The sequence below is a fragment of the Sander vitreus genome, chromosome 24 (assembly GCF_031162955.1).
Source record: "Sander vitreus isolate 19-12246 chromosome 24, sanVit1, whole genome shotgun sequence".
Lineage (NCBI taxonomy): Eukaryota > Metazoa > Chordata > Actinopteri > Perciformes > Percidae > Sander > Sander vitreus.
This window is the reverse complement of record NC_135878.1, coordinates 2839753-2864755: the sequence shown is the minus strand read 5'-3', so window position 1 is coordinate 2864755 and position 25003 is coordinate 2839753. Positions and strand designations below refer to the sequence as shown.

General features: G+C 40.7%; 3 protein-coding genes across 6 annotated transcripts in view; 1 reads left to right on the top strand and 2 right to left on the bottom strand.

Moving 5' to 3' along the window:
- LOC144512542 (sodium-driven chloride bicarbonate exchanger-like) overlaps positions 1–334 on the bottom strand; it is a 45914-nt gene extending 45580 nt beyond the window's left edge. For all 4 annotated transcript variants that reach the window (XM_078243298.1, XM_078243295.1, XM_078243296.1 and 1 more), the window contains exon 1: positions 244–334. The gene's annotated coding sequence lies outside the window, so the exon portion shown is untranslated. The remainder of the gene's footprint in view (positions 1–243) is intronic.
- Positions 335–1079: 745 nt separating this feature from the next.
- stk24b (serine/threonine kinase 24b (STE20 homolog, yeast)) lies at positions 1080–11523 on the top strand. The gene is made up of 11 exons (XM_078243299.1): positions 1080–1164; positions 3771–4001; positions 4503–4559; positions 5288–5396; positions 5732–5889; positions 7063–7248; positions 7356–7504; positions 7816–7939; positions 8382–8450; positions 8660–8796; positions 9414–11523. The coding sequence occupies exons 1-11, from the start codon at positions 1123–1125 to the stop codon at positions 9451–9453; spliced, it is 1302 nt and encodes a 433-aa protein (XP_078099425.1). The 5' UTR covers positions 1080–1122; the 3' UTR covers positions 9454–11523.
- Positions 11524–13457: 1934 nt separating this feature from the next.
- Positions 13458–24061, bottom strand: slc15a1b (solute carrier family 15 member 1b). The gene is made up of 24 exons (XM_078243518.1): positions 23966–24061; positions 23109–23160; positions 22834–22865; positions 22591–22675; positions 21970–22111; positions 21590–21709; positions 21404–21503; positions 19897–19987; positions 19721–19804; positions 18760–18842; positions 18482–18568; positions 18302–18391; positions 18117–18161; positions 17996–18028; positions 17809–17897; positions 16844–16925; positions 16625–16741; positions 16358–16498; positions 15929–15975; positions 15051–15158; positions 14850–14964; positions 14617–14754; positions 14335–14442; positions 13458–14024 (listed from the first exon to the last, which is right to left on the bottom strand). Exons 1-24 carry the CDS (start codon positions 23975–23977, stop codon positions 13767–13769), a joined length of 2259 nt encoding a protein of 752 aa, XP_078099644.1. The 5' UTR covers positions 23978–24061; the 3' UTR covers positions 13458–13766.
- Positions 24062–25003: the final 942 nt, after the last annotated feature.

Below are 25003 nucleotides of genomic sequence, written 5' to 3'. Positions count from 1 at the left end.
AAATTGGGTACATTTCCCTGACAGGCTTTCACGGGGTCCTATTAAAAAAAAACTGAAAAGTGATTCAGCTCTCATTTTATTAAGCCTATAGCTGTGTAAATGTGTTTTTATCAATTATCTTAATAGCACTTTCTCAGGCTATCTGGATCAAATCACCAGATCACAGAACTGGAGTTTTTTCAGATGGGATTCTGAGGCACACAGCCATAACAAAACGGTTTAATCTATTTAAGTATCACTGACTCAAACAGTTTTGGGGGACCTCGGTCCATCCAGTTGCCATCCACACCGGTGAGAGAATATGGAAAAGTCAGGATGTTGTTGTTGATCCGGATCCGCCCAGCCAGGCGTCACAGCACCGACAAGATGGCCGAGAGTACGGGACGAAAGTGAGGGTGGAAACAAAAACACTGGCGAGCGATCCTTGCCGCAGATGCCAGACCTGTAGAGCTGCTGCGGACAAGTTAGTGCAAAGATAAAAGCTGGGTAATCGGTTTATTCAAGACTACGTTCTGTGGGTGATATTTGCGGTATGCAGACAATCGTGCTCCAAGCCCGCTCGCTGACAGAACGTTTGTCAGGCTGTCTGCGTTGGCTAGCTAGCTAGCGAGCTAACCATGTTAGCTAGCTGACAACACCGTTAGCGAGAGAAAACGTTTTCAGAAAGTGACAGTTAGGTAATTTTGAAATAAATAGTTGTTGCTACTTCTTCGTTTTTGAGAATTAAAATTTGTTGCAGCGGCATAACGTTAACTTCCCTGAATGGGGAATCTGATTCAACGCACTAGTTAACGCTTAGCCAGCTGGTTAGCAAAGTAACATTGCGGATTTCTTGCTTGCAGCTTCAGGGTTAGCATTAGCAAACGTCTGTTAGCTTGCTCAGCTGTTTTTGGATGACTTGGGGTTGGGACACAGGAAAGGTATCCCAGCCTGTGCGGAGGGACATTTTTCTCACTACATAGAAGTACCTGTGACGGTTCTCAGTAGGCCTGTGTAACTAGGTGTCTTGGAGGATTGCTAACATTAACAGTAACGTTACCACAGCCAGGACTGTAAACATAAGTCAAGCCGAGGAGATCTCAGCCCTGCGTTGTTGGAGGCGCAAATCCAGTCAGCATCACCATGGCCCATTCTCCTGTTCAGGGTAACCTGCCGGGGATGCAGGTAAGCCAAATGTCTTTTGAATTTGCTCCGCAATAAGTAGCTAGTTGAGGTCACTGCCAGAACAAAATGTACACTCTTTGACTGACTCCATGCTGTGGGTTTGTGCACGGTGCACTGCACACCTATCCAGCGCTGTGACTTTGGTTATTTCAGGTACACCTCGTAAAATCTGACACTCGAGGCAGGAAATATTTCAAATATGAGTAATTGGCAACATGATTGAGGAAAATGAATGTCAGGTGTGTAATTGATGTCAAAATGAATCGAAATACGTAACATATAAAACAACCGAAACATAGGTCCATGATAAAAACTATAATGTATGGGACGCCAGACAACTTAGCAGAAATTTACATTTTTGCTATGTCGTCATAGTTATTGTCATGTTAACTGCTTTGGAACAAAATGATACGCATTAAACTCAAAATTCCGATATTTCAACCATGACTTGAAAGCGTGGATATCCTTGGCTCCCCTGTACAAAGAAACTATTATGCACACATGAGCCTTGTTCTTTCCTCTGCTGCTATCTTTAGGATTTTGCCTATAGGGGATAATTGTGTTGGGTAGATAACTAGAGGAGATAACTGTTCCTAATGTAAACTGCCTCATGCACCCGATTATGGTGCTGTGCAGGCGTGTTAGCAGATTTCTCTGCTTTGGAAGTAAATGTAAACTTGGGTGAGGATACATCAGAGGCTGGGATTTCGGAACCAATTAAGACAACATAATAACTGGTTCTAAGTTGTAAAGAAGTGTTGGCTGCAAGTCAGGTGAAGGTGCTCTTAAATTAAACTGCAGGACATGAAGGCAAGTGCATTCAAAGTTTTAGCTTGTCAGTTGAATTGTCTTGCAATATTTAAGTTTTAAGACAAGTTAATCTACCAGTGTAAATTGTAAATCTGGCAGAAAAAGTCAGTGTTTGACTTGAAGCTCTTATTTCAGTTAAACTCTTGTTCCCAAACAAAGCACATTTTGTTTTAATAAAATATGACTCATCACTTTGTTTCTGTACCACACTTTCCATTAGGGGAATCACTGTTTAATTTCTTGAATACATCTTTCATGGCACCAAAAGGGTCTTCATTGGTGACATCCTTCTTGTAGGCAGCTGTTTCATTTTTAGCGATCTCAAAACAGGCATATTGACCCTTTCTCTGCTCAAAAGAGGTCATAAAAGGAAGTTGTTTTCGTCAGCGCCTGCTCTTGTGTTTCCCACAGAACAGCCTCTGGAGAGTTAAGTCATTTTAGTTCACTTCCTGCGATGTTCAAGTAGGCTTTTTTTCAGTCAACATTCAGATAACATGCTACAGTGTGCTGCAGCCAATCACCACAAGCGTTCTTTGATTTAATGCGACATGTGATTGGCCCACTACTGCAGCAGCTACAGCCCATACAGTAGAGGTGTTGAAATTAATCAAATAATCGATGCATCGAATCGTGGCCATGGACGATGCTGCATCGATAATCAGGCTGGCCGTAATCGATTATTTCTGTTTACAATTTAATGTATGCCTAACAACCTTTCTGTTTACATATTCTGGTATGTTTTGCACATTCAGGAAGTGCCATGTGCTCAGTGCTGTAGTTTTATGTATCCAATTGATTTAGTATTCAAGCACTGCCGACTGTTTTGTCTTTGACGCTTGAAAAGCTATGAATTAAATATCCTATATGGCTTTAATAGAAAAATGTATTTGATGCATCGAGATCATCGAATCGCTGACATGATAATCGTAATCAAATTGGGTGATCAGTGAAGATTCACACCTCTACCATACAGCCTGGTGTGGTGAAGTTGAGTGCGGTGAATCTCATGGAGTTGGCAGTTCAGCCACCAAGATGCCACCAAAACATTTGAAAGTATGGCTATACCACACGCCTGTGGCGTCCGATAAAAATAAATGCATAAAATGCAAAAGGATTATTTAAAATGAAGTACTCTATTGCTATCGGTATCATGTTAAGGGTATTAATACGGTATCAAAATTGTTCACGTTACCCAGCCCTAGCTGGTATACAAAAAAAAAAAAAAACGCTCATATTTGGTCTTAAATGTGTCAAAACTTTCCGAATGCTAGAATTATTTTCATATTCAATCTTGCCAAAAAAATGTTATCTGCTTGTATCTGTTTTATATTATTAAATATGGAATCTCTTTGGGTTCGGGACTGTTGGTCGGACAAAACAAGACATTTGAAGACATGCCGGTGGAGTCTTGAGAAACTTCATTTTATAGGCTCATCGATTATTGAGAATGGAATCGGCAGATAATAAAATAAACCAAAGGTGCACTAGGGTATTTAAAGGACAAATGTTATTTTAGGAGCATATTTTGTTTTATTTAAAATTATTTTTAACCTGCCTGTTATCCAATTGTTACACTCTTTCCCTTTCATTCTCCTGTGTCTTTCTGTGTACACAAACAAGGTGTTGCAATGAGTGAATTAATGTATCCTGTAAGAATGGCACCCTGCTGGTGTTTCCTATTTACTCCCCAACATTCAGTTCCTTTTCAAACATTCCTTTTTCTTTCCCTTTTTTTTTTTCTTCAATCCACCTTCCCCTTTCCTCCCCTGCTTTGTTCCCCCTCCCATCACTGCCAGAATACCAAAGCTGACCCGGAGGAGTTGTTCACCAAGCTGGAGCGCATTGGCAAGGGTTCGTTTGGCGAGGTGTTCAAAGGCATCGACAATCGCACCCAGAAAGTAGTAGCCATCAAGACCATAGACCTGGAGGAAGCGGAGGACGAGATCGAAGACATTCAGCAGGAGATCACAGTGCTGAGCCAGTGCGACAGCCCCTTTGTCACCAAGTATTACGGCTCATACCTGAAGGTGACGCTTGTTACACAAATGCTGTCACAGGAAAAGGTTATAGTCTGTATGATATGCATCAAATGTAGTGAAGTCATTTTATTTATATAGCACATTTAAATGAACAGCAGTTGACCCAAAGTGCTTTACAGGTAGAGCAGGGAAGGCAGAAATTTAAGTTGACTTTCTTAGTTCAGTTTTCACCTCCAAGTCAAACCTCCAAGTGAGCATATGAGATGAAACACAAAAGGATTTCTCTTCCTCTACCCACTTTTCCCCTGAATAATCCTAAATTAAAAAAGGATTAGTCTCAGACGACTTCAGACACCCACCAAGCCCTTATGTGTCATCCTGACTTGTTTCGGAATGCACCTGGCTCTTGACACTTCGCAATAAGCCAGTAACCACCTTCATAAACGAGCTATGAATACGCCTCCACAAATGTACTATTGTGCCTAATGACCCCTTTTGCTCATCACAGGCAGCTCACTCTCTTCTCTTTCTCTGTCTCCACTGTTCCAGGACACAAAGCTATGGATCATTATGGAGTATTTAGGTGGAGGCTCAGCATTAGATTTGGTAAGTGATTCCTGCTTTGTGTTTCTGTTGCACTGACGTTTGTGATTGCTGGAGATGCACATTGATGTATCCGAAACTCTTGACAGCCTTACTTTTTTCCCTGGCATTACAAAGTGCTGCTCTGCAAAGTGAACAGACAGTGGGATTGATCAGCCAGTCACCTGCTGAGCTGAATCAGACATCCTGAAGCATCTCATCTTGTATCTTGTCCTTTTATCAATGTAGTTTCTTGATTATGTTAGAATAATTTCCTCATTCATTAAATACTTGGCCTTTGCTGTGCGATGTAGCACACCTGCTTGTTTTCCCTGAAGCTTAATAAGCCTTATATTACATTTCGTTAACATAATATGAAAATAATCATTTCCTGTGACGTTAGCGGTGAGGCACGAAATGCGGCGCCTCCACTATAAAACATTGTGCAAAATGCTGAATATGCTTTTCCTCTTCCTGGATTATTGTGCGATTTCTTTAGTTTTGGGGATATCAGCACAATACTTGTTAGTAGATACATTTATTGTTGGTTTGGCTCTTTCCATTGGAATATTTAATGTAATTTTAGGCGAACTGCTTCTTTTAAAATCTGAATCAAAGTTGTGTGTTTGGCGTTAGATAAGTTAGTCATTTGTTTTGCTCTACTGTCAGCCCTGTATAATTATGAATCATCCACCCTAAGGCTCAGCTGACACCCACAGCTCATGACTTTTGTTTGTTTCTCTTCTAAAAAGATGGAGCCCGGAGCTCTGGATGAGACTCAGATCGCCACGATCCTAAGAGAGATCCTCAAGGGCCTGGAGTACCTGCACTCTGAGAAGAAGATCCACAGGGATATCAAAGGTAGCTGACTGAGAGCGCTGCTATTAGAGGACGCCAGTTTCAGCTGACTAAATGGCATCATTGAGCACACACACACAGATATCACATAGCACGTTAATGGTATTGACATCCACTTATGGTTTCATTTATTATATAGTTTGTATTTCATCAGGGAGTTGAGTTGAACGCTGCAGCAGGTTACGCTAAAAGGCTTCTGACAGTTCCCTCTTTATTAGATAAATTGGCGATGCAGATAAATGGCATTGACAGAAGTGTCTGAAGATGCGGCATCTCTCTCGGAGCTGTATCGCACCAACCTTTCCCTCTGTCTCCCCCCCCCCCCCCCCCCCCCACAGCTGCCAACGTGCTGCTGTCCGAGCAAGGAGAGGTGAAGCTGGCAGATTTTGGCGTGGCGGGACAGCTCACCGACACTCAGATCAAACGCAACACCTTTGTTGGCACACCCTTCTGGATGGCCCCCGAGGTCATCAAACAGTCGGCTTATGACTCAAAGGTAAGGTCAAAGACGATTTTTACCCTGTACACTCCTGTGTATTCCATATTTATTAAAACAAAACGGCATGCCAAAGCTAACAAGCAATGTAGCTTTTAAAAGGCTGCTTTTCTTTTTTTTTAACTGAGTAAGGCGCACATAAAAGTTAACAGGGAACAATGAGGACAAAATGGCATCGCCGATCTGTTTTAACCAAATATATATATATATATATATATATATATATATATATATATATATATATATATATATATATATATATATATATATATATATATATATATATATATATAGAGTCTAGATTAGCTAAAAACACAGAATCTGTCAGCATGTTAGCGCTAGCCTAGCAGATAATATCAATCAACTGTCTCGGCATGCTGCGTTTAACTTGAGAATGAGACCTAAGCTGAGAGGGGCTTTGCTGTGTTTGTGACTCACCCAGATACTTCTCGTCGGTGCTCCAAAACGGCCTCCTCGCTCCACTGTCTCTCAGCTGAGTCCGCCAACCCGCTCTGTGTGTAGTTCAGTTTTAAAAAGGTGCATTTACCAATAATTGTTTTGTTGTGTGTGGGGAACAAAAGCCAGCTTCAGTCTTCTTTGCGTCCTTCTCACGTCCCGTAACTTGCATCCCGCGGCTCCTCCATTTGCCTCCCTTCCTCGCGTCTTAGTCAGAGGGATGAGACGTCCTTTCCTCTGAAGCGTCAACGTCAATTCGTCAGCGTATGAGTGCAGATAGCAATGGGTTTGAGCTGCACGGCTTCCAGGAAGGCTGCTCTCGTGTATCCTCGCTCCTAGCTCCTCCTCGATGCTTGATCCTCTCTCCTCGTAGCTGGAATAAGAGCTTTGAGACGGCCTTCACGAAGAAGGGCCAGAACAACTTCTGCTTCAACAGAAGAGCGAGGAGCTGTCAAATAAGGGATGTGAGATTAAGCTCCAGTCTTCATCAGTGTTCTCCTCCAGTGTGTCAGCCTGCACCTTGTTGGGCTTGATTGAGTCAAACACCTTACATGTGCACATGTCAGTCTGACCCTGTCAATCAGGCTAAAGCCACACCCACTCTCTAGCAGACACAGACTGGACCATAACACTGTAGAGAGCCAATGGAAAACCTTTTTGTCGCTCCGATTGTTGGTTGGCTTGTATGTTTTCACCATGTCTCCCTGTGCACTCCAGGCTGATATCTGGTCTCTGGGCATCACAGCCATCGAGCTGGCGAAAGGCGAGCCGCCCCACTCAGAGCTCCACCCCATGAAGGTTTTATTCCTCATCCCAAAGAACAACCCGCCCACGCTGGAGGGCAACTACAGCAAACCGCTCAAGGAGTTTATCGAGGCCTGTCTAAACAAAGAGCCCAGTTTTGTAAGTCGTGTTTTCATGTTTAAAGAGTTTGCTTTTTGTCTGTACAGATGGTGCTTCTCCTGACTGCGTCATGTGCTCATCTCACTTGCTCCTCTTCCTCTCCACAGAGGCCAACTGCCAAAGAGCTGTTGAAGCATAAGCTGATCGTCCGCCATGCGAAAAAGACCTCCTACCTGACTGAGCTGGTGGACAAGTACAAGAGGTGGAAGGCAGAGCAGTCTAGAACCGCAGAGTCCAGTTCTGATGAGTCTGACTCGTAAGTCTGATTCTGTCCTCCTCACTTTAGATGTCTGTTTTTTCCTGGTACACCAGTCATTTCATGTCTTTAACTCATGTCTTTATTTTATCTTTTACTGCATGCTATTATGCTAGCAGCTCTTTTACTCCTATTTAAAAAAAAAAAAAAGAAGTCAATTTGACACAAACTCATCCCGCTGAAGGAGAGAAACATCCTCTGTGCTGCTCTCCTCCCACATCTGTTATGATGGGCTTTAAGCACTTAACGTGCATGACTTCATCACTTATCCTGATAAATGTTCAAAGCCTCTTTAATATCTGTCCAATCAGAGAGCAGGATGGCCAGGCGTCGGGCGGGAACAACTTTGGCAGTGATGACTGGATCTTCACCATCCGGGAGAAGGACCCCAAGAAGCTGCAGAATGGGGAGGGACAGTCGGGGACAACAGACCAGGTGAGACATGAGTGCGTGACCAGATCAAGATTATCTTCGTTCCACTATGATAGAACAACATTGCAGAAAATGTGCACTATTTTCACAAGAACGAACCCGCAGTAAGATGGTGTGGTGTTATTTAGGGAAATACGCCACACTGATTTAAAAAGATTCCCCCTAAGGTGAAGCTGCACTATTTTAATTTGCTTCCACTGCACCCTTCTCATCTCTCTCTCTCTTTCTCTCAAGATTATTTTTTTGGGGCATTTTAGGACTTTATTTCCACAGGACAGATGAAGACATGAAAGGGGGGAGAGAGAGGGGGAATGACATGCAGCAAGGGGCCGCAGGTCGGAGTTGAACCCGCGGCCGCTGCGTTGAGGAGTAAACCTCTATATGTGTGTGTGTCTGCTCTACCAACTGAGCTAACCCGGCTTTCTTTCTTTCTTTCTTTCTACAGACAAAAGACATTCCAAAGAGGCCTTATTCACAGAGCCTGGCCACAGTCATCTCTCCTGCATTAGCTGAGGTAAGGAGCTCCACCTGGATAACTAACAGACTGGCTGGCCACAAATTAGTCTCCTTCACACTAGGCCTAAGTTAAATATAGTGAAATGCAGAATTGGTGCCATTCGTAGAACCATTTTTCTTTTTGCTAATTAGAATTATACCCAGATGGGTCCCTGGTCCTATCTGTTTCTCATCAATCTAACCAAATCTCTGCCTCCTCTCTCCCAGCTAAAGGCGAGACAGGAGCAGGTGAACGGGAACCCCATGGTCCTGGATGAGCTGAGGGAGGCCATCTTGCTGGCTGAGGAGGCCTACCCTGGCATCTCCGATTCCCTGGTGGCTCACATGGTCCACAGGCTCCAGAGGTAACATCTGACTCAGGATCATTTCCTAGGATAATTTTTTCTAAGTCACTTTTTTTTTTTCACCTGTGAAGACTCTCGTCCATAAGTACGCTTCCTTCTGTGCAGTGACCTGGTTGATGGGTGTAGTTCGGTAGAAAAGAAATAGTTCCCCCATGAAACTGCTCACACCCAGGTCTGTGGATTATCTCGAGTAACCGGGTCATGATTTCTGGAAAGACACGTTGCTGTTGAGTATGTCCTGTATTTGTTTGGCACTTTGAGCACCACAAGCCGAGTGCCATCTAGTTCCATTATATTTAAGGCAGATATCTGCCGATATCTTCAACCCCTGGCAATTCACGCCAAAATACTCTAGACTGATGGATAGTATGTAGTAGTAGTAGGAAAAATATGCATTTGTGATTTTGGTCAACTGTTCCTTTTAACTCATAAACCCAGGAGAGAAAACAATTTAGATCAGGCCTAGAAACTGATCACCAGAACTATTTTGTTCACCCTTGCTTCCCAGGGCTTCTGTAGAATCCTCCATAATGTAATCTAGATTCTTTTTTTTTTTTTTTTTTTATTCATTCAGTAGTTGACAATAATCTACCATTCGTGTTTTCTTTTCCCTGCAGTTTCTCCACAAGCAGGACGTCCTCCTCCTCCTCCCCCTAGTAATTGGCTGTCTGCCCCAGCCCTGCTCTCCCAGGCCCCCTCCGCCCCCCAACCCCACAGCCAGGTCAGAGGATTAAAAGTCAGGGGCCAAGCCATTCTGTACCAGCTGACCACGTTTGACCTCCTGTGTGGAGATTGTGGGGGGGGAGGGGGGTAACCTAGCCTGTAAAAACAAAAACAAAAAAAATGACTGACCTCCAAAGCTGAGGATAACAGAAACTGTGCAGAGCTTCTTTTAGCCACTTAAGAGAGAAGCTCAGGGGGCAGCAGAACCCGTGGAATCGGCTGTGATGGGACGAGACTCAAAGTCGGAGCAAAACCACCAGAAAAACGGCAACCGCCAAGTCGGACTCTGAGCTCTGCATATGCGAGACTTCTCCAGCCTCACACCATGGAGTCTCGACATGGAATTTGCTCGCCAAGGAGCCGGAAAATCTCCCCCAAATCTAAGACTTCAATCCCCCTCTTCATGCAGGCGTCATATTCCCAGAACCTCTGAAAGCATGCTTGATGAACCTGCAGGGATATTATCTTAGTGTGCAAGCTGCGTGTATGCGTACTTAAATGCACAACATGTGTGTGGGCACCTGCGAGCGCGTTTGTGTGTGTGTGTGTGTGTGTGTGTGTGCGCGCGCGTGTGCTTTGTGTCTGTAAGACTCCCTGTTAAAGGCAAATTGCAGCATTCTTAATGAAACCTCAGGTAAAGTGCTTTAAGTGGACTTTGTCCTCCGAGGCAGTGGGAGGAGGGGGGGGGGGCGTCGCCATGCTGTACATGATTACAAGTTGTCATTGCGGGAAATGAATCACTGTGTACAAAATGGTAATGCGCATTTTGTAGATAATGTTTAAAAGAAGATACTTCAAGATTTCAAGTTACTCAAACGGAACAGAAAATGCCTTGCCTTTTTGAGATACACACATCTACGTTCTGACATTTCATCAGAGATTTAGTTCATTTTACTCGTCTGTGAGTGGAACTCAGTTCAGTATTCATCAGTGTTTTCTTTCTAAGTGACTGAGTTTTCATTTCAATCACCTGCTGAATCATCCAACTAACTATGATACTAAGCTTACTTTGTTCAAAGGCAGAAGCTTTTCTTTTGTTTCTGTAGTCAGGGGAAACCTACCTGTACTTATGTTTAGACAATTTTTATTCATTGTTTAGGACAAGAATTGAGGTAGATCTGTGTCAGCAGTGGCTCTTAAATGAGAATAACAATATTGAGTGGAGCCGAGAACAATTACAAGGGGGAACCACTATAGGCGGTTGAATGCTGATATCGTGTGAAGTATTATTTTTCCTTGGCTTGTAATTTATCCTTAGCATTACTTAAGAAGTGGAGGCGAGGAGTAACTAGCAAGGACCATCATAGGCATAGCATTATGACAATTGCTCAAGGCCAAACTACACCGTAGATCGGGACAAGCCAAGCTGCAGACATCAACGCCATCTTTATTTCCTCACTCCAGACATTTCTGTTCTCACTTCCACACCGTGCTAGAAGTGCCATGTTCTCTTTTATGCTCTCACCAGATGTTTGTAGTATGATTTGCACCTTTTTAGTTTTTTTTAATTTTCAGATCAGTTTTTTGCACTTTGAAAGTGTGTCGAGTATTTAAAGAAACCTGGAAGAGGAAGAAAAAACAAAATGAAAAAAGTTGCTAATAGCCATGTTTTCCTATATGTTTACTTAAGAGTTCCACAATTTACTACTGTGCTAATGCAGCAATAATGTTGAGGAGTTGCATCAAGACGCACTTGTCAACACAGGGATTGAAAGAAATTAAGAAATATCTGATATTTTTATAACTGCAGAGAGTTAAGTATGGAAATATGGAATGTTTATGGATATGGGCACCTGCCTCCGGCAAAATAAATATCTATACCTTAAAGAAAAACATATGCTACGGAAATAACTACAAAATATGTACATTTGGTCTCCTTTATCATAGCTGACAGTTTATAGTACTGTATATAATCTTTGCTTGTGTCATTTGAGGATTCCCAAGTTAAATGTAAGCTCCTTGCAAGCTTTCAAAGTGACATGAGAAATAAAGATCTAATGCTAACTGAGAACTTTGTGTGTCTAATTTCCTGGACTTAGATGTGTGTAGAGCTGATATTGACAGTTGCGTTATCGATACACAGTGGAACGTGGTGAACGCAGTAAGCAATTGTTGCATAAGTTGCTAAGCTAAGATGGTGAACGTTATACCTGCAAGCACCAATGTGCCTAAATACTGCCTCACTGAGGCAGTATGCTAATCATTGACATATGCCTTTTTATTTTAAATCCCCCTACTTTTTAGTGTACAGAAAATATTTACATTTTTTTTTCATTTAAAAAAAAAAGGGTTAACATTCTGAAAATGAATGAATATTGTTATTGTTGATTCTGATCAGGACTGATGTTGGCTAAAATTAACTCCGAAAGTAAAGATTATCATTTTATGGCAGTTTTTTGACAGACATTTTTGTCCCCTAAGGACATCAGATCAACTTTTTTTAAAGGGTTAAAGTAAATTAGAAAATGACAGTTGGCGTTCTAGATGTCAGTCAAAAAACAGTATAAGTTAAAGACAACACCCTCATGCCTTTTGAATATCTGAATGATAATTTTGAGATTCCTAGGAATCATTTGTTTAAATATTTTCAAATACAGAGTTTTGTTCATTCTAAGAACCAATCATACCAACCCCCTACTTTAAATGGTATTTAAGAACTGGTAACACCCAATCCCCGAGCTAAATCTCAAAAGTAAACAGTAAATTGCTTAAGTCATCAAGAGAGTCCTCAGACTATAAGAGAATGGCCTGGATGGAAGATTTTCAGACAGTCATTACAGAGCTAGAATGGGAAAAGGCATGTTGTCAAGCACAAACTATGACTATTAATAGTAGCTTGAGGTTAATTCAACATAACTGGCTCATGAGAACATATATAACTCCCGAAAAACTCCATAAGTTTAACCCTAACATTCTGGACACTTGTATGAAATGTATGACAGAGAAAGGAACTTTGTTTCATTGTATCTGGACTTGTAAACATATTCAAACATTTTGGAATGGTATAATGGAGATAATTTCCCGCATCATTCAGAAAGAAATTCCTGTACGCCCAGAAATCTGTATCCTTGGCCTTATCCCGGAAACATTATCTCTTAAAACATATGAAAACAAACTGGTCAACCTCTGCTTGCTACACATAAAACGTCTTATTACTAGACAGTGGAAAAGTGTTTGTTGTCCATCTGTAACCCTATGGATTAATGAACTATCCTCATGTATAGCGATTGAAAGGCTTACATATGCCATTAAACACAAAAGCCATATTTTCCATAAAATATGGGATTCATTCATTACATTTTTGGAATCAAGACCTAGTAACCTATGTTCTTAAAGATCACAATAACAAGTGAGACTGTACACTCATGTATACGTTTTTGTTGTTGGTGTTTTTGGTTTGCTTGTTTTAGTGTTATTTTGTTACTTTCATTGTAAACCAGTATTATTACTATTATTGTTTTTTTCTATTAACAGATGGCTCAAGTTTGTGGGTGGGTTGTTGGGAGGTGGGCAAGAAGCGTATCTTTTTGATGTATTTGAATACATATGTTGAAAGACTGTTGGTTGTTTAAAATCAATAAAAAATAAGGATATGTATTTAACATACTGCCATAGCATAGGTTAAAGAAACAACAACCTTTATTGACAGCAACATCTTCCTGGCATCTTTCTTGAAGACCTTGGCAAGCAGCATTATCACAGGGCAGTATCCTCCCAGGCCAAGTTTGAATATGGAATATGATTAAACAGTTTGATATATATATATATATATATAAAACTGTGACAATATATTACAATACATACAACCCTGTATTTGGACATAAATATAAATGTTGGAATGTTTTCTTTGTATGTGTAATCCAGTACATTACAAAAGCCTATGAAACTAAAATTACAACAATGTTGCTACACGGTGCAAAATAATTCATTGTAGATTTACAACAGGGGAAGCACAAATTAATAACCAATGAATCTCAAGGGATTTTAATTATATGAGTAATACGGAGTATTCTTTTAAGATTTTGAGCCAAAATGGTGATCATAGTGTGAATAATCCCTGCCAAGATCCTTCACTAACACTGTCCACCAAGAGCTTAACCATCTAAGCCCGATGTCTGTGTTCTGCCAACTTCAGCACCATTTCACTCACATCATCCATTCATTCTAACCACTACATGCCCAGCAGTGCCCTGGACTCAGGCCTGAAACACAGAACCAAGCAGCATTTGGAAAGCCGTGGAGAAGCTTTAGATCTTGGTCTGTTTGTTTTCCTCCTCGTCAGAGCTGGAGTCAGAACTCTTCCTGTCCTCGTTGCAGTGCTCAACCGAGTCCTTCCTGATCATCTCCACACTCTTCCTCTTCTTCTTCTCCTTGTCTTTAGGGTCCTTCTCGGCAAACTGGGCTTCTATCTTGGTCGGGTCAATGTAGGTGTAGAAATGGGCCATGATGGCGAAGACGACGCACACTACCAACAGCAGAGAGGCGAAGAGGATGTACTCGGCCCACTAGTGAACGAACGAACGAACGAACACACACACACACACACACACACACACACACACACACACACAGTGTTAATTTGGAGCTAAACTGAAAGCAATAGCGTTGCATTTTGAGAACTATGTTTAGTTGCTTTCTTGCTGAGAGTTGGATGAGAAGATTGAAACCAATTCTCATGTTGAATATGAAGTATTATATACAGCCAGTTATATCATACAAGATACCTTGTAAGCATTTATTTTGAATAAAAGGAACTTGCCCAAGGTCCGTGAGGACGATATGTGTGCACTAATGGTTTATATAAAATCCACCCACCTGATCTGAGAGTGTCGCTGCCTCGGCGACAATGAGCACAATGATGTTACCGACGGCAACAGTTAACAGCCAACCAGCCTGCAGCACAGACTTCATGTTGCTCGGTGCCTGGACAGCAAAGGGAGATTCAAGTACAACTAAATACTATAGCAACATCAAGTCAATATATCTGTGTTTTGTGTCTCTGGCCAAATTAACATTAGGACAGACTTTATTATCCAATGTCACTTAGATGTTTGTGTTTTCAGTTGTCGTCAGATATGTGAGGAAAGCTCTTTGTACCTGTGAGTAGGCGAACTCCAGGCCGGTGACAGAGAAGATCACCTCTCCTGCAGTGATGAGGAAGTACTGAGGAATCTGCCAGGCCATGTGGATGGTGTTAGGCATGATGTCAGTCACTGGATGGATGCTCAGGCCGCACTACAGGACATAGCCAGATACCAAGATGTGTTACCGTAATCCAAAAAAATGACATTCAAGCTAGAATTGTGCCTCAAAATGTATTCATGAGTTACTTCTGATCCAAATGTGAAGGATGTCGGGATGATGAAGGTGAAAGAGCTGCCAAAGCCCAGGTTATAATCGTAGATACATGTTTGACCAACATCATTCATGATCCGGAACTGTGCACTGCCATAACAAGAAAAACCCCAGTCAGAGCACAAGATTTTCTCTAGTATTACTGTATGTGACATATATAATGAAATCAGTCTTACAGTCCCTGTGGTAACGCAACATAGTTTGACATGTTGTTTTTGCCGATGTCCCCAAACTGCAGGTTACCCACTGTTACATTCAAAACTGAGTCAAAACCATTCAAAAATCTGTGGAGGGAGAATTCAGAACACAATAGGTGAGACAGTCTTGGAATGAGACCGTAAATGTAACATTTGAAAAAAGATTAAACACATTATTTTCCTTACGACTCAAAAGTTGAATTTATAATCAAAAGCACCCTTGCTCAATTCATGCATGTAATTATTTTCTAACAAAAATCAACTCAAAAAATCTAACAAGTTGTGATAAAACAATCTGAAGTTTTGTCTTCATTTAGAATTCTGTGTAGCCAAAACAGTCATCTTAAGCAGTGGTTCCCAACCTGGAGGTCGGGACGCCCCACGATCCCACGGTAAACTCGAGGGGGCAGAAAATGATTCAAAATACATATTTATATTACAAGAAAAATAGGCAGACTTTTATCTTAATTTGGCCTTTTTCTTGCTGAATACTGGATACTCTAGGTACTTTAAACATCTATTAAATGAAACAATCTGAAAAATAATAAAGTCTTTGCTTAAGGCCATACTATGTGACAAAGGGTCCCAAGTAGATACTGATTTGTTTTAAGGAGTCACCAGAAAAGGTTAGGAACCACTGATGATAATATCATACAGATTCATCATCATTACCAGTCTACTATTAGCAGGCGTAAAGTAATCGTGACAGCTTTACTGTGTGTGTTATCTAAGAATAAATGTACACAGGCACACTATCACTTTGTTACATTAAAAAAAAATTACAGTGCATTAGATTTAAGCCTCCTACAGTATACAAACTCATTCCTATATGTTTCTGCAACAAATTTGAAACTTGCCTGATAGCATTAGCGCCCTGTTCCGGCTTTGATTTGATGTCCATAAACTGGAGATAGAAAAATACTTTAGAGTCTCCACAATTTTGTACTTGAAAGTATAATTTGTAGGATGTTCCTAAAAAACAACAACAATGTACAGACTTATACAAAAGTAATCCCTCTCAATCATCACTTATGACCCATCAGAAGTGCGTTAGGTAGGGCTAGTTAGGGAGGACACTGAGTGAAATAAAAACAGTACATCTTTTTTTAACTGAGAGACGTCTTGATTCCCCACCAAACAAATGACCTAAAAAGATTTGGCTACCTACCCGACCTAGATTCAGGTTCGATATAAAACGCTACCCCATCCCTAGTTGCAGCAGACAGACAGAAAACTATATCATTTCAGTTGCCCTTTAACCAATTTAATCTAGCAGGTGTGCTTACCCATATAGGCATGGGTTGGGCCCCATCCTGAACAATGACCCCGGTGCTACGACTGCCATCCACTAAACTGACTGGGTAAGTTGCATTAGGCCCCAGTGTCAGTTCAAATGGATCATTAAAGTTCAGGTAATCCTCATTGGCCTGTAGGAGAAAAGATACTTATTTACACAAGACCTTTAGTGTGTGTGGTTACTTACAGACAAACTAAGCTTTAGTGCATTTGGATAAATAGTGTCAGTGTACTGTGTCTCATGCTGGGGCGATTACCGTGAAAGGCTGCAGGTTAAACTTGTTGGTTCCAACTTCTATGTCCAGCGTTCTGTTAATCATGTTGATGAACTTCGCTTGGCCTACATTGCTTGATGGGAACTGAGGCAGGGTTTTCTACAAGAGAAATGTGGATTTGGGTGAGTGAATTGTGCTTCATAAAGTAATGCGTGGTTTTTTAAGTTGTCCAATGTGCGTTTTTAAATGTGTTACACTCACATCAATCTGAATCTGGACCAGGGCAGCAGCGATGAACGCGAGAGCAGCAAGGAACATCCCCACAGTCATCCTCTTTAACGGACTGCAGCGCGCGCACGCGCACGCGCACACACACACACACACACACACACACACACACACACACACTTACTTAATTTAATATGTCTCTACGCCATATTCGATCACAAGGAACAATGTTTTCAGGAGGCCAAAACGACATCACTTTATTTAATCTCCCTATTTAGCAGTTATGAGCAGTGTATGTACAGTATAAGCAATTCATATATGGTTTGTAACACACAATAATATAGTTGATAACTGGAAAAACACTCAAAAAAGCTCAAAATGGCCTATAACTACATCGTAGTGTGTTATAAAGCATTTATATACTGCTTATACATGCTTAATAGCTTATAGTAAGATTATTTATATATCACTTAGAGACAAGCTGACAAGCTTCACACAGTATTTCATGTATGTCTGTGGACCATAAAATATTTTTTAAAGACATTTTTAAAACTTTGAATTATTAATATTCTCAAAGATTTACAGGCATACATAGACTTTAAATGAAAAAGGCACAAAAACGAGTTGAGATAATAATCCCTACATGTAAATACACTGTATTATAGTTTTCTTCCTTACATTATTCTGCTGTATTTGTGTGTATAGTCTATAGTGATTTTATGAGTGATTATTACTAAAGGTTTGTAAACTTTTAGGTACATGTGTAATTGTTCTTGTATTGCTGGCAGCTTGACACTTTGTTTAGTTGATACACTGATGAGTCAGACTTTTAGCTGAGTTTGTGCTGGAAAAAAACATAACGTACATACATAACGTATTTACTATTTAGAAGGCGCTAAACAAAGACAAGAATTAATGAAAAGAAAGTCTGCGAAATTTTTTATACAAAGTTAACATACACTAATAAGTAATGTAATATTTTCCAAAAATAAACTCACGTAAAGTTCAATTTGCATTTGGCAATCAGCGGGTAGATCACACTGTCCACGAATGGTACAAAAACCAGGATCAAGATAGGGTTGACAGTCTGGTGGGAAGAAGGCGAGTCACTCTCAGTCAGTCGGCACGAGCATCAAGAAACGCCAGAGCAAAGTAAGCAAAGTGTAATCAACACAAGTGTCTTACCTGCATCTGATCAGGCTGGATTGTGAGAATTCCCTGTTGAGAAAAAAAAGCAGGAAGTCAGACAGAATCTTATTTCTGTGGGTTTGCAATCACAAGGTGTGACATATCAAAAACCACTTACAAAATTACCGTTCATGGTGGTCGCCTGGAGGGTCCATCTCGAACCCTGTGGAGGAGACATGGCTCTTCTTTAGTCTGTAGGCCAGTACACTTCTGGGTATGCATTATCTCAGTTTATTTTCTATTAGAATGGGCTATTAATTGCAGTTACATACAGTAAGTGTCAAGGCGAACATTGGTAGTTACCTGCTGGTCAAAGAGAGCCCAGAACATGGGCAGAGGGATGTAGAGGAAGAGCACCCTCACCACCATCTTCACCTGGGCAATCAGGAGTTTCTGGAGCCAAACATAAAAGGATTAGAATTTGAACTTCACTGGTTGTACTGTTTGTATTTGCATTTACTTGTGCATGTAAACTGAACTTACCTTGTATTTCTCCTCAGCCCAGTCCATCCAGTGGGTCCTCTTGGGGTATTCAGAACCACGATGCCTAAAGCGGTTCTTGATAGCAAACTACAGATAGCAGAGAGGACACTCCATGTGAATTTTGCTCACATTGGAATGCATTGTGTTTTCTGAACTGTAACTGAAAGTTTATAAAGTTCAAGTTTGAATAAATGTGATGTTCCTAGGTTCTATTTAAAACCATTCACCTCCATTTTCGAAGGTGAAAACCTTCAGGAGTAAAAAAATATTCATCTCACCCCGATGCATTTGCAGACTTTCACCAAGATGTTGCCTTGAGGGGCAGTCTTAGTGTACATACCACTTCCAACAATAAACACAACTGCAGAGAGACAGACACACACACACCAAATATATATTTTAACATATGTCATCAAAACAGCAACAGGAACTTATCAGAAAATAAAGGAGGTCATTGTTAGAATGTCATCATCTGAAATGCACTATAAATATTCATGCTACACCTTTCTTACATGGCACACTTTAAAGAGGCTTATAAAGGATTTAGAAGGTATAACACACTAGTTTATTAATAGTTCATTCTTAATTTATTAATGTTTTAGACATAAGTCACCAATAACATGTTTTGCAACCTGGCAACCCAGAAGCTGTCCTCACAAATGGCCTTTTTATTAGCAATTAAAATCAATAAAAAATAATTTATTAAAGGTGCACTCCAGCTATTTACATTAGCAATGTACTTTAATTAAATTAGGGAGATGCACAAGAGACAAACTTTAAGTAGCAGAGGTGGAAATATCTTGACTTTTAGTCCCTGGTATTTGACAAGATCTAAAAATACTGGATCCTACAATTCACATAATGCAACTAAGTGGCATGTGGCATTTCTCCTGATTTGTTTGTCTGAGAAATGCCATTTTAGTGTCAGAATTTTCAGGAGATATCTGAAAGATGCGTCCAATATTTACGTTGAATATGGGGCGAAAGAATCGGACATAATCTGTGTTCACGTTCACTTCTCCCATTGGAACAATCCACTCAGGACCTGCCGCTAGTCCTAAAGAGGCGTGGCCGTGTTGGAGGCCACGTGACACAGTTACAGGAAGTTACTCTGTTATGAGTAAGCGCACCTACATATGTAAAATCAGTTCAGTACCCATTTAACAATGACTAAAACCGTTACTAAAAACACGTACTGATCCGCTCCTTACACGTTTGAAAAAGAAAACAAATTCTTACTCAGAGCTACCACCATGAGAGCAGCGGGGACACCAAAGGCCAGTGAGTAGCACTTCTGCTGGGTGTGAATACCACACTCCTGAGCTGGAAACCACAGAACACACACACACATTTGTTTTTAATTCAACACGTGAGTCACTTGTGTATTTTATGCTCTGTGATCAACGTTAGCGTACCTCTGAGGATGGGGGTGATGATAGTAGACAGCAGACTGCCAGCATTGATGGACAGGTAGAAGATGGAGAAGAAGGTACTTCTCTGCTTCTCCTGTTGGACACAGGAAAGTTAAACAAGCCCTGGACAAAAAGCACTGACGCACATCTTTCCAAAATTATGGGATTATTGGATGCATTTTATAGCATCTCGTATCACCAGAGTCATTGATATAATTGGGAAATCTTTGTCCCTGGCCTTGGACAGTGTAATAAAGCCACTGAGACAGATGTACCAGGGGTTATTAGTTAATACACAACTAGCTGGAAACAAATAGAGATACAAAAAGTGCTGACAAGATGTGACTGATAGCTGAGCGAGTTGTCTTTTTAATTGCCTGTGTGGTGTGTGTACATACAGTATGTGCAAGACAGTGAGAGAGATAATACTCCTGCTTGTGATGTGCATGTATAATCATAAGAGGATTGGGTATTGTACAATATAAATTAAAGAATTAAAAGCTCCTTAATGGGAAATATTTTGCCGAAAATGTTCCAAGTAATTCCTATGAATCTTCATAGGAAATACATTGGTATACATTTTAATTTTTTTGAAAGAAAAACTATTTCACATAAGTGGACTGCATTCACCTTGTTATTACTTCCGTATCTCATAATACATGCTATTTCATAAGAATAGTAAGAAGATGATACATAATTAGAAGAATCTCATAATTACAAGATCTGCATCTCATAAATATGAGAAAACTAGCCTATCTTGAGCTCCTTTTTGACAATTACGTGAAAAGATGTTACGATTAAGAGAAAAGTATCTCATAATTACGAAATAAGCGTATCAAAATTACAAGGAAAACTATTTTTCATTCTCATCATTATGAGAAATTAAGTCAGTGAGATAAGGCCTACCATTTTTTCTTTTTTAATACAATGTGCTCTACAGTTTGTTTGCAATTGTGTGCTCGTCTCTAGACAAATGTCTGGCTGTGACTGAAACAGTCAGTCAGTCATGCTAGCAGCTTACTTAAATATTTAAAACATTTCATCATTCTATCCAAGAAAGATCTTGGAGGTTATTAGTAAATAAATCCGAAATTACAGGTGACAATAATTAGCCCTCAGGTATTCATTGCAGGACTGTTGTACTGGGTACATGAGATTGTAGAGGTGTCATTTTGTCTCTGCCACATGTACATAGTCAGTCTGTCTGTGTGTGTGTGTGTGTGTGTGTGTGTGTGTGTGTGTGTGTGTGTGTGTGTGTGTGTGTGTGTGTGTGTGTGTGTGTGTGTGTGTGTGTCTCTGTTTGTGTGTGTGGTTGAGTTGGCATTATGGTCAGTGTCAGAGTTAATGGAGCTGTGTGTAGTGGTCACACTGAGCGGCTGCACATTCATTGGAGAAAAACAAGAGTTTAACCGGGATGTGTGTGTGTGTGTGTGTGTGTGTGTGTGTGTGTGTGTGTGTGTGTGTGTGTGTGTGTGTGTGTGTGTGCGCGCGTGCGTAAGCAACATCTAACCTGATCTTCTTGAAACTGGTCACCACCAAAGGCAGCCACGCAGGGTTTGATGCCTCCTGTACCGAGGGCAATGAGCATCAAACCCACCATGGACAGAGCTCTGAGGGCACAGCACAGACACAATGTCAAAAACGTCTGAGTATCTGTTGGATTTTTGTCGCATAGTGTTGTGTGTGTTCAACTCACACGTGGAGGGTCATGTTGTCGGGGGTGCCGTCCATGTTTTTATCTGTCATGTCATGGATAGCACTTATTGCCATGACAACCTGTCCCACTGTATAAACGATGGACAGGTATACAATAGTCCTGCGCAGAGGGAGGAAGAGGAGTAAACAGGTTCAAATAAAGATAAGATAGACAAGGGTCAAAAATCCAAGGGTGAAATTTAAAAGCTGATTATGTGAGATACATTTTAACCCCACCCCCCAACTCTACTACCCAATCTAATACAACAGTATATAAAGCCAATTTGCAGTTTATGGATTTCGGTGCATTTTTATATTAAAAATGCATTTTTTTTTTATATGGTTGCAAAAAAAAAAGGATTTGCAGAATTTTAAACTCACTTGAACTTGCCGAGCCATGAATCAGCCACAATGGCTCCCAGGATGGGTGTCAGGTAGCAGAGAGCCACAAAGGTATGGTAGATAGTGGTGGCGAAGTCATCGTCCCACCTCAGGAAGTACTTGAAGTACAGCACCAGCACAGCTGCAGACGGGGAGGGAGGAGGAGGACAAATGGGTAAAAATGAGGTGGAAGGTGACGCAGAACAAGGTGGAAGAAGTATACAGATATTTTACATAAGTAAAAGTACCAATACAACAATGTAAAAATACTCCATTACAAGTAAAAGTAAGTAAGAGTTACGGACACGTGAAATATTGTCAACTAAATGTACTTAATAAGTATTAAAAGTTAATGTTAATGTTCTAAACTATAATTTTGAGGTACATGCACTTTACTTGAGTATTAACAATGTATTCTACTTCTACTCCCCTACATTTCAGGGGGGAGATTTGACTTTTTTTTAATCCTATTTAAGTACCTCAAAATTGTACCTCAGTTTCACCACTGAGTGCAGGTGAGGAAAAGAAAAATGCAACAGCTTCCTAAAATGTGAATAAAGCTGTTTCAGGACTCAAAGGCGACTGTATAAAGTGCATCAGATCCAGAACAAATCAACTCACCTCGCATGCCATAGTAGGAAAAACGCTCGCAGAACTCATTGACCACAATGAAAAAGATGCTTATTGGGTAGCCACAGACAGTAGCCTGTTAGAGGAAAAGGAAAAACTTCAGGATATTACCACAATGACTAATAAGGAGTTTGCCTGCAGGTTCTTCACGCAAGTATAAAACTTGCATGCATATTGTTTCCTGCATTTTTATGAATACTCTACTACAGAAAGTGCAATAAGAGTTGAACTTACATTTTTTTTCTTGGACTTCTTAATGTCTTTGTCTGCAGAAATGAAGTCACACATTATTTAAACTGATATAAAAAAAAACTCAAAAGTGAAATATGCAGAAATATTGTTAGATGAGACCAATCAAACAAACATGAACTGGTTTGGTGTGAATGTCAGATATTGTATAAGTATAAACAGAGAATATTCCTCTAAAACTAAAATCTTGCAGGAAAAGTAATCCCAAAATGTAAGGATGAGTTCCTGAGCATCCCCAGTCACAGGGTTCCCATCCTCACCTGCCATGGCTGCTGTGTGTGTCCACTTCGGGTTCTTTGTCTGACTGAATCCCTAAAAGACACAGAGAGACTTGTGACCTCTGTCCAGATCCACAACAGGAACACCGAGCTGAGGCCTGGCCAGCTTCTTAAATAACCTCTTGCAACGCCCACTGATGCTGGACTGTGGCTCACACACATGGCGCTCAGCACCTCCCAACATGCAAGTCACTATTATTCCCACCTCCCAGTACATTCTCTTCATTATAATCACAGCTGTGTGTGTCAGTCAGTAATCACTTTATGGCTCTTGCTTTACAGATAAATATGATATGTCTCTTTACAGGAGCTGATACTGGAAGTAATGTTTAACTGTATTTCTTAATACTTAAACTGAAAATGGGATTAGCTGGAATGTGATAATACATGCAAGGAGCGAACTGAAGCTGCATTCATGATATTAACAGCAGTGACTAAAACATATAAAACTTAAAAAGGTCGAGCTTACAACATAAATCTTGAATTCTTCTGTATTTCACCAACTAGACACGCACAAACACACTCCATAACACACTAGCAGGACTCACGCCAGACACGTTTAGCAGCCAAAATCTCTAAAACAATGACACAGTTCAGAGTGTTTGTGACACAGAGAGCGGAGGGGGGGATTTTACAGGAGTCAGCATCCTGGTTACACTGCTGTTTTTCTCCAATGAATGTGCAGCCGCTCAGTGTGACCACTACATACAGCTCCATTAACTCTGACACTGACCATAATGCCAACTCATCCACATACACAAACAGAGACACACACACACTTACACTTACTTTCAGGAAGGTAACTACAGGAAGTTCATTATCATAATTGTCCAACTTACCCACAATAACATACAGCCATAAACAGCCAAACATCATGAGTCACTCATCTTCTGTATTTCACTAAAGTAAGTCCTTCTATGCCTGTTTTAACACCGTCTGGCAATACTTTAGCTTTACTGATGGTTGGGAGTCTGTAGCTTCTGCATCAGAGAGAAAGAGATAAAGATAGAGAGATATTTGCATTCATGCTCACAGTTTACAACTGAATAAAAGCATAATTTACATGCATGAAGATAAATATATCTATACTATACATCATAAAAACTATATATATATATTTATCTACATACACACATACCCATACATTTATACTCCAATCATAAAAAAAATCATTACATGACAATATACAACACACACAATCAAGCACAAACAAACCCCAAAGACTTCAGCTCTCCATCATTTGTTCCATTCAGTTGTGTATTGTACAGTCTGACTGCTCACTGCTTCCAGCACTGGACGTGTGAGATTGTTGCTCCTCCGTAGCGGTCTGTATTTTCTGCGCTTGTCTGTGGGAGCAAATCATGAAGTGGATGTTGGGTTTATTAATTCTCACCACCCTCTTTGTGTTTTCCTTTTTCAAATGCTGAAGTTCATTTTTGTAATGGTTTTTCTTTGCACTTTCATACTTCTCTTCCCCCATTCCCCACGTGTCTTACCCTGTGTGTTCAAGGCTTTTTGTCTTTTTCTGATGGTGATCTTTATCTTTATTCTCTCATCCATGGCTTGTCAAGTGAACTTGTCTTCCTTCCCTTTAAGGGCATACAGACATCTAGGGCGGTTTATATTGGGAGTTAAAAATCTCCACCTTGGTGTCAATATTCACAGACAGGTGTCCAGCCTGTCCGCGCCAAGCACCATGCCAAGGCTTCCTTTCTTTCCTCTTCTGTCTCCCTGTCTCCTAACTTTCCAATGCATATCTGTACTTCCCTCTGACCAAACCCATTTCCCAGGAGCCCGATCTGATCATAATCAATGTGTTGATGAGATGGTCCTCTGTCTTCTACTGCAGCGCTATCCTCTTTTGCTCATAGAGGATG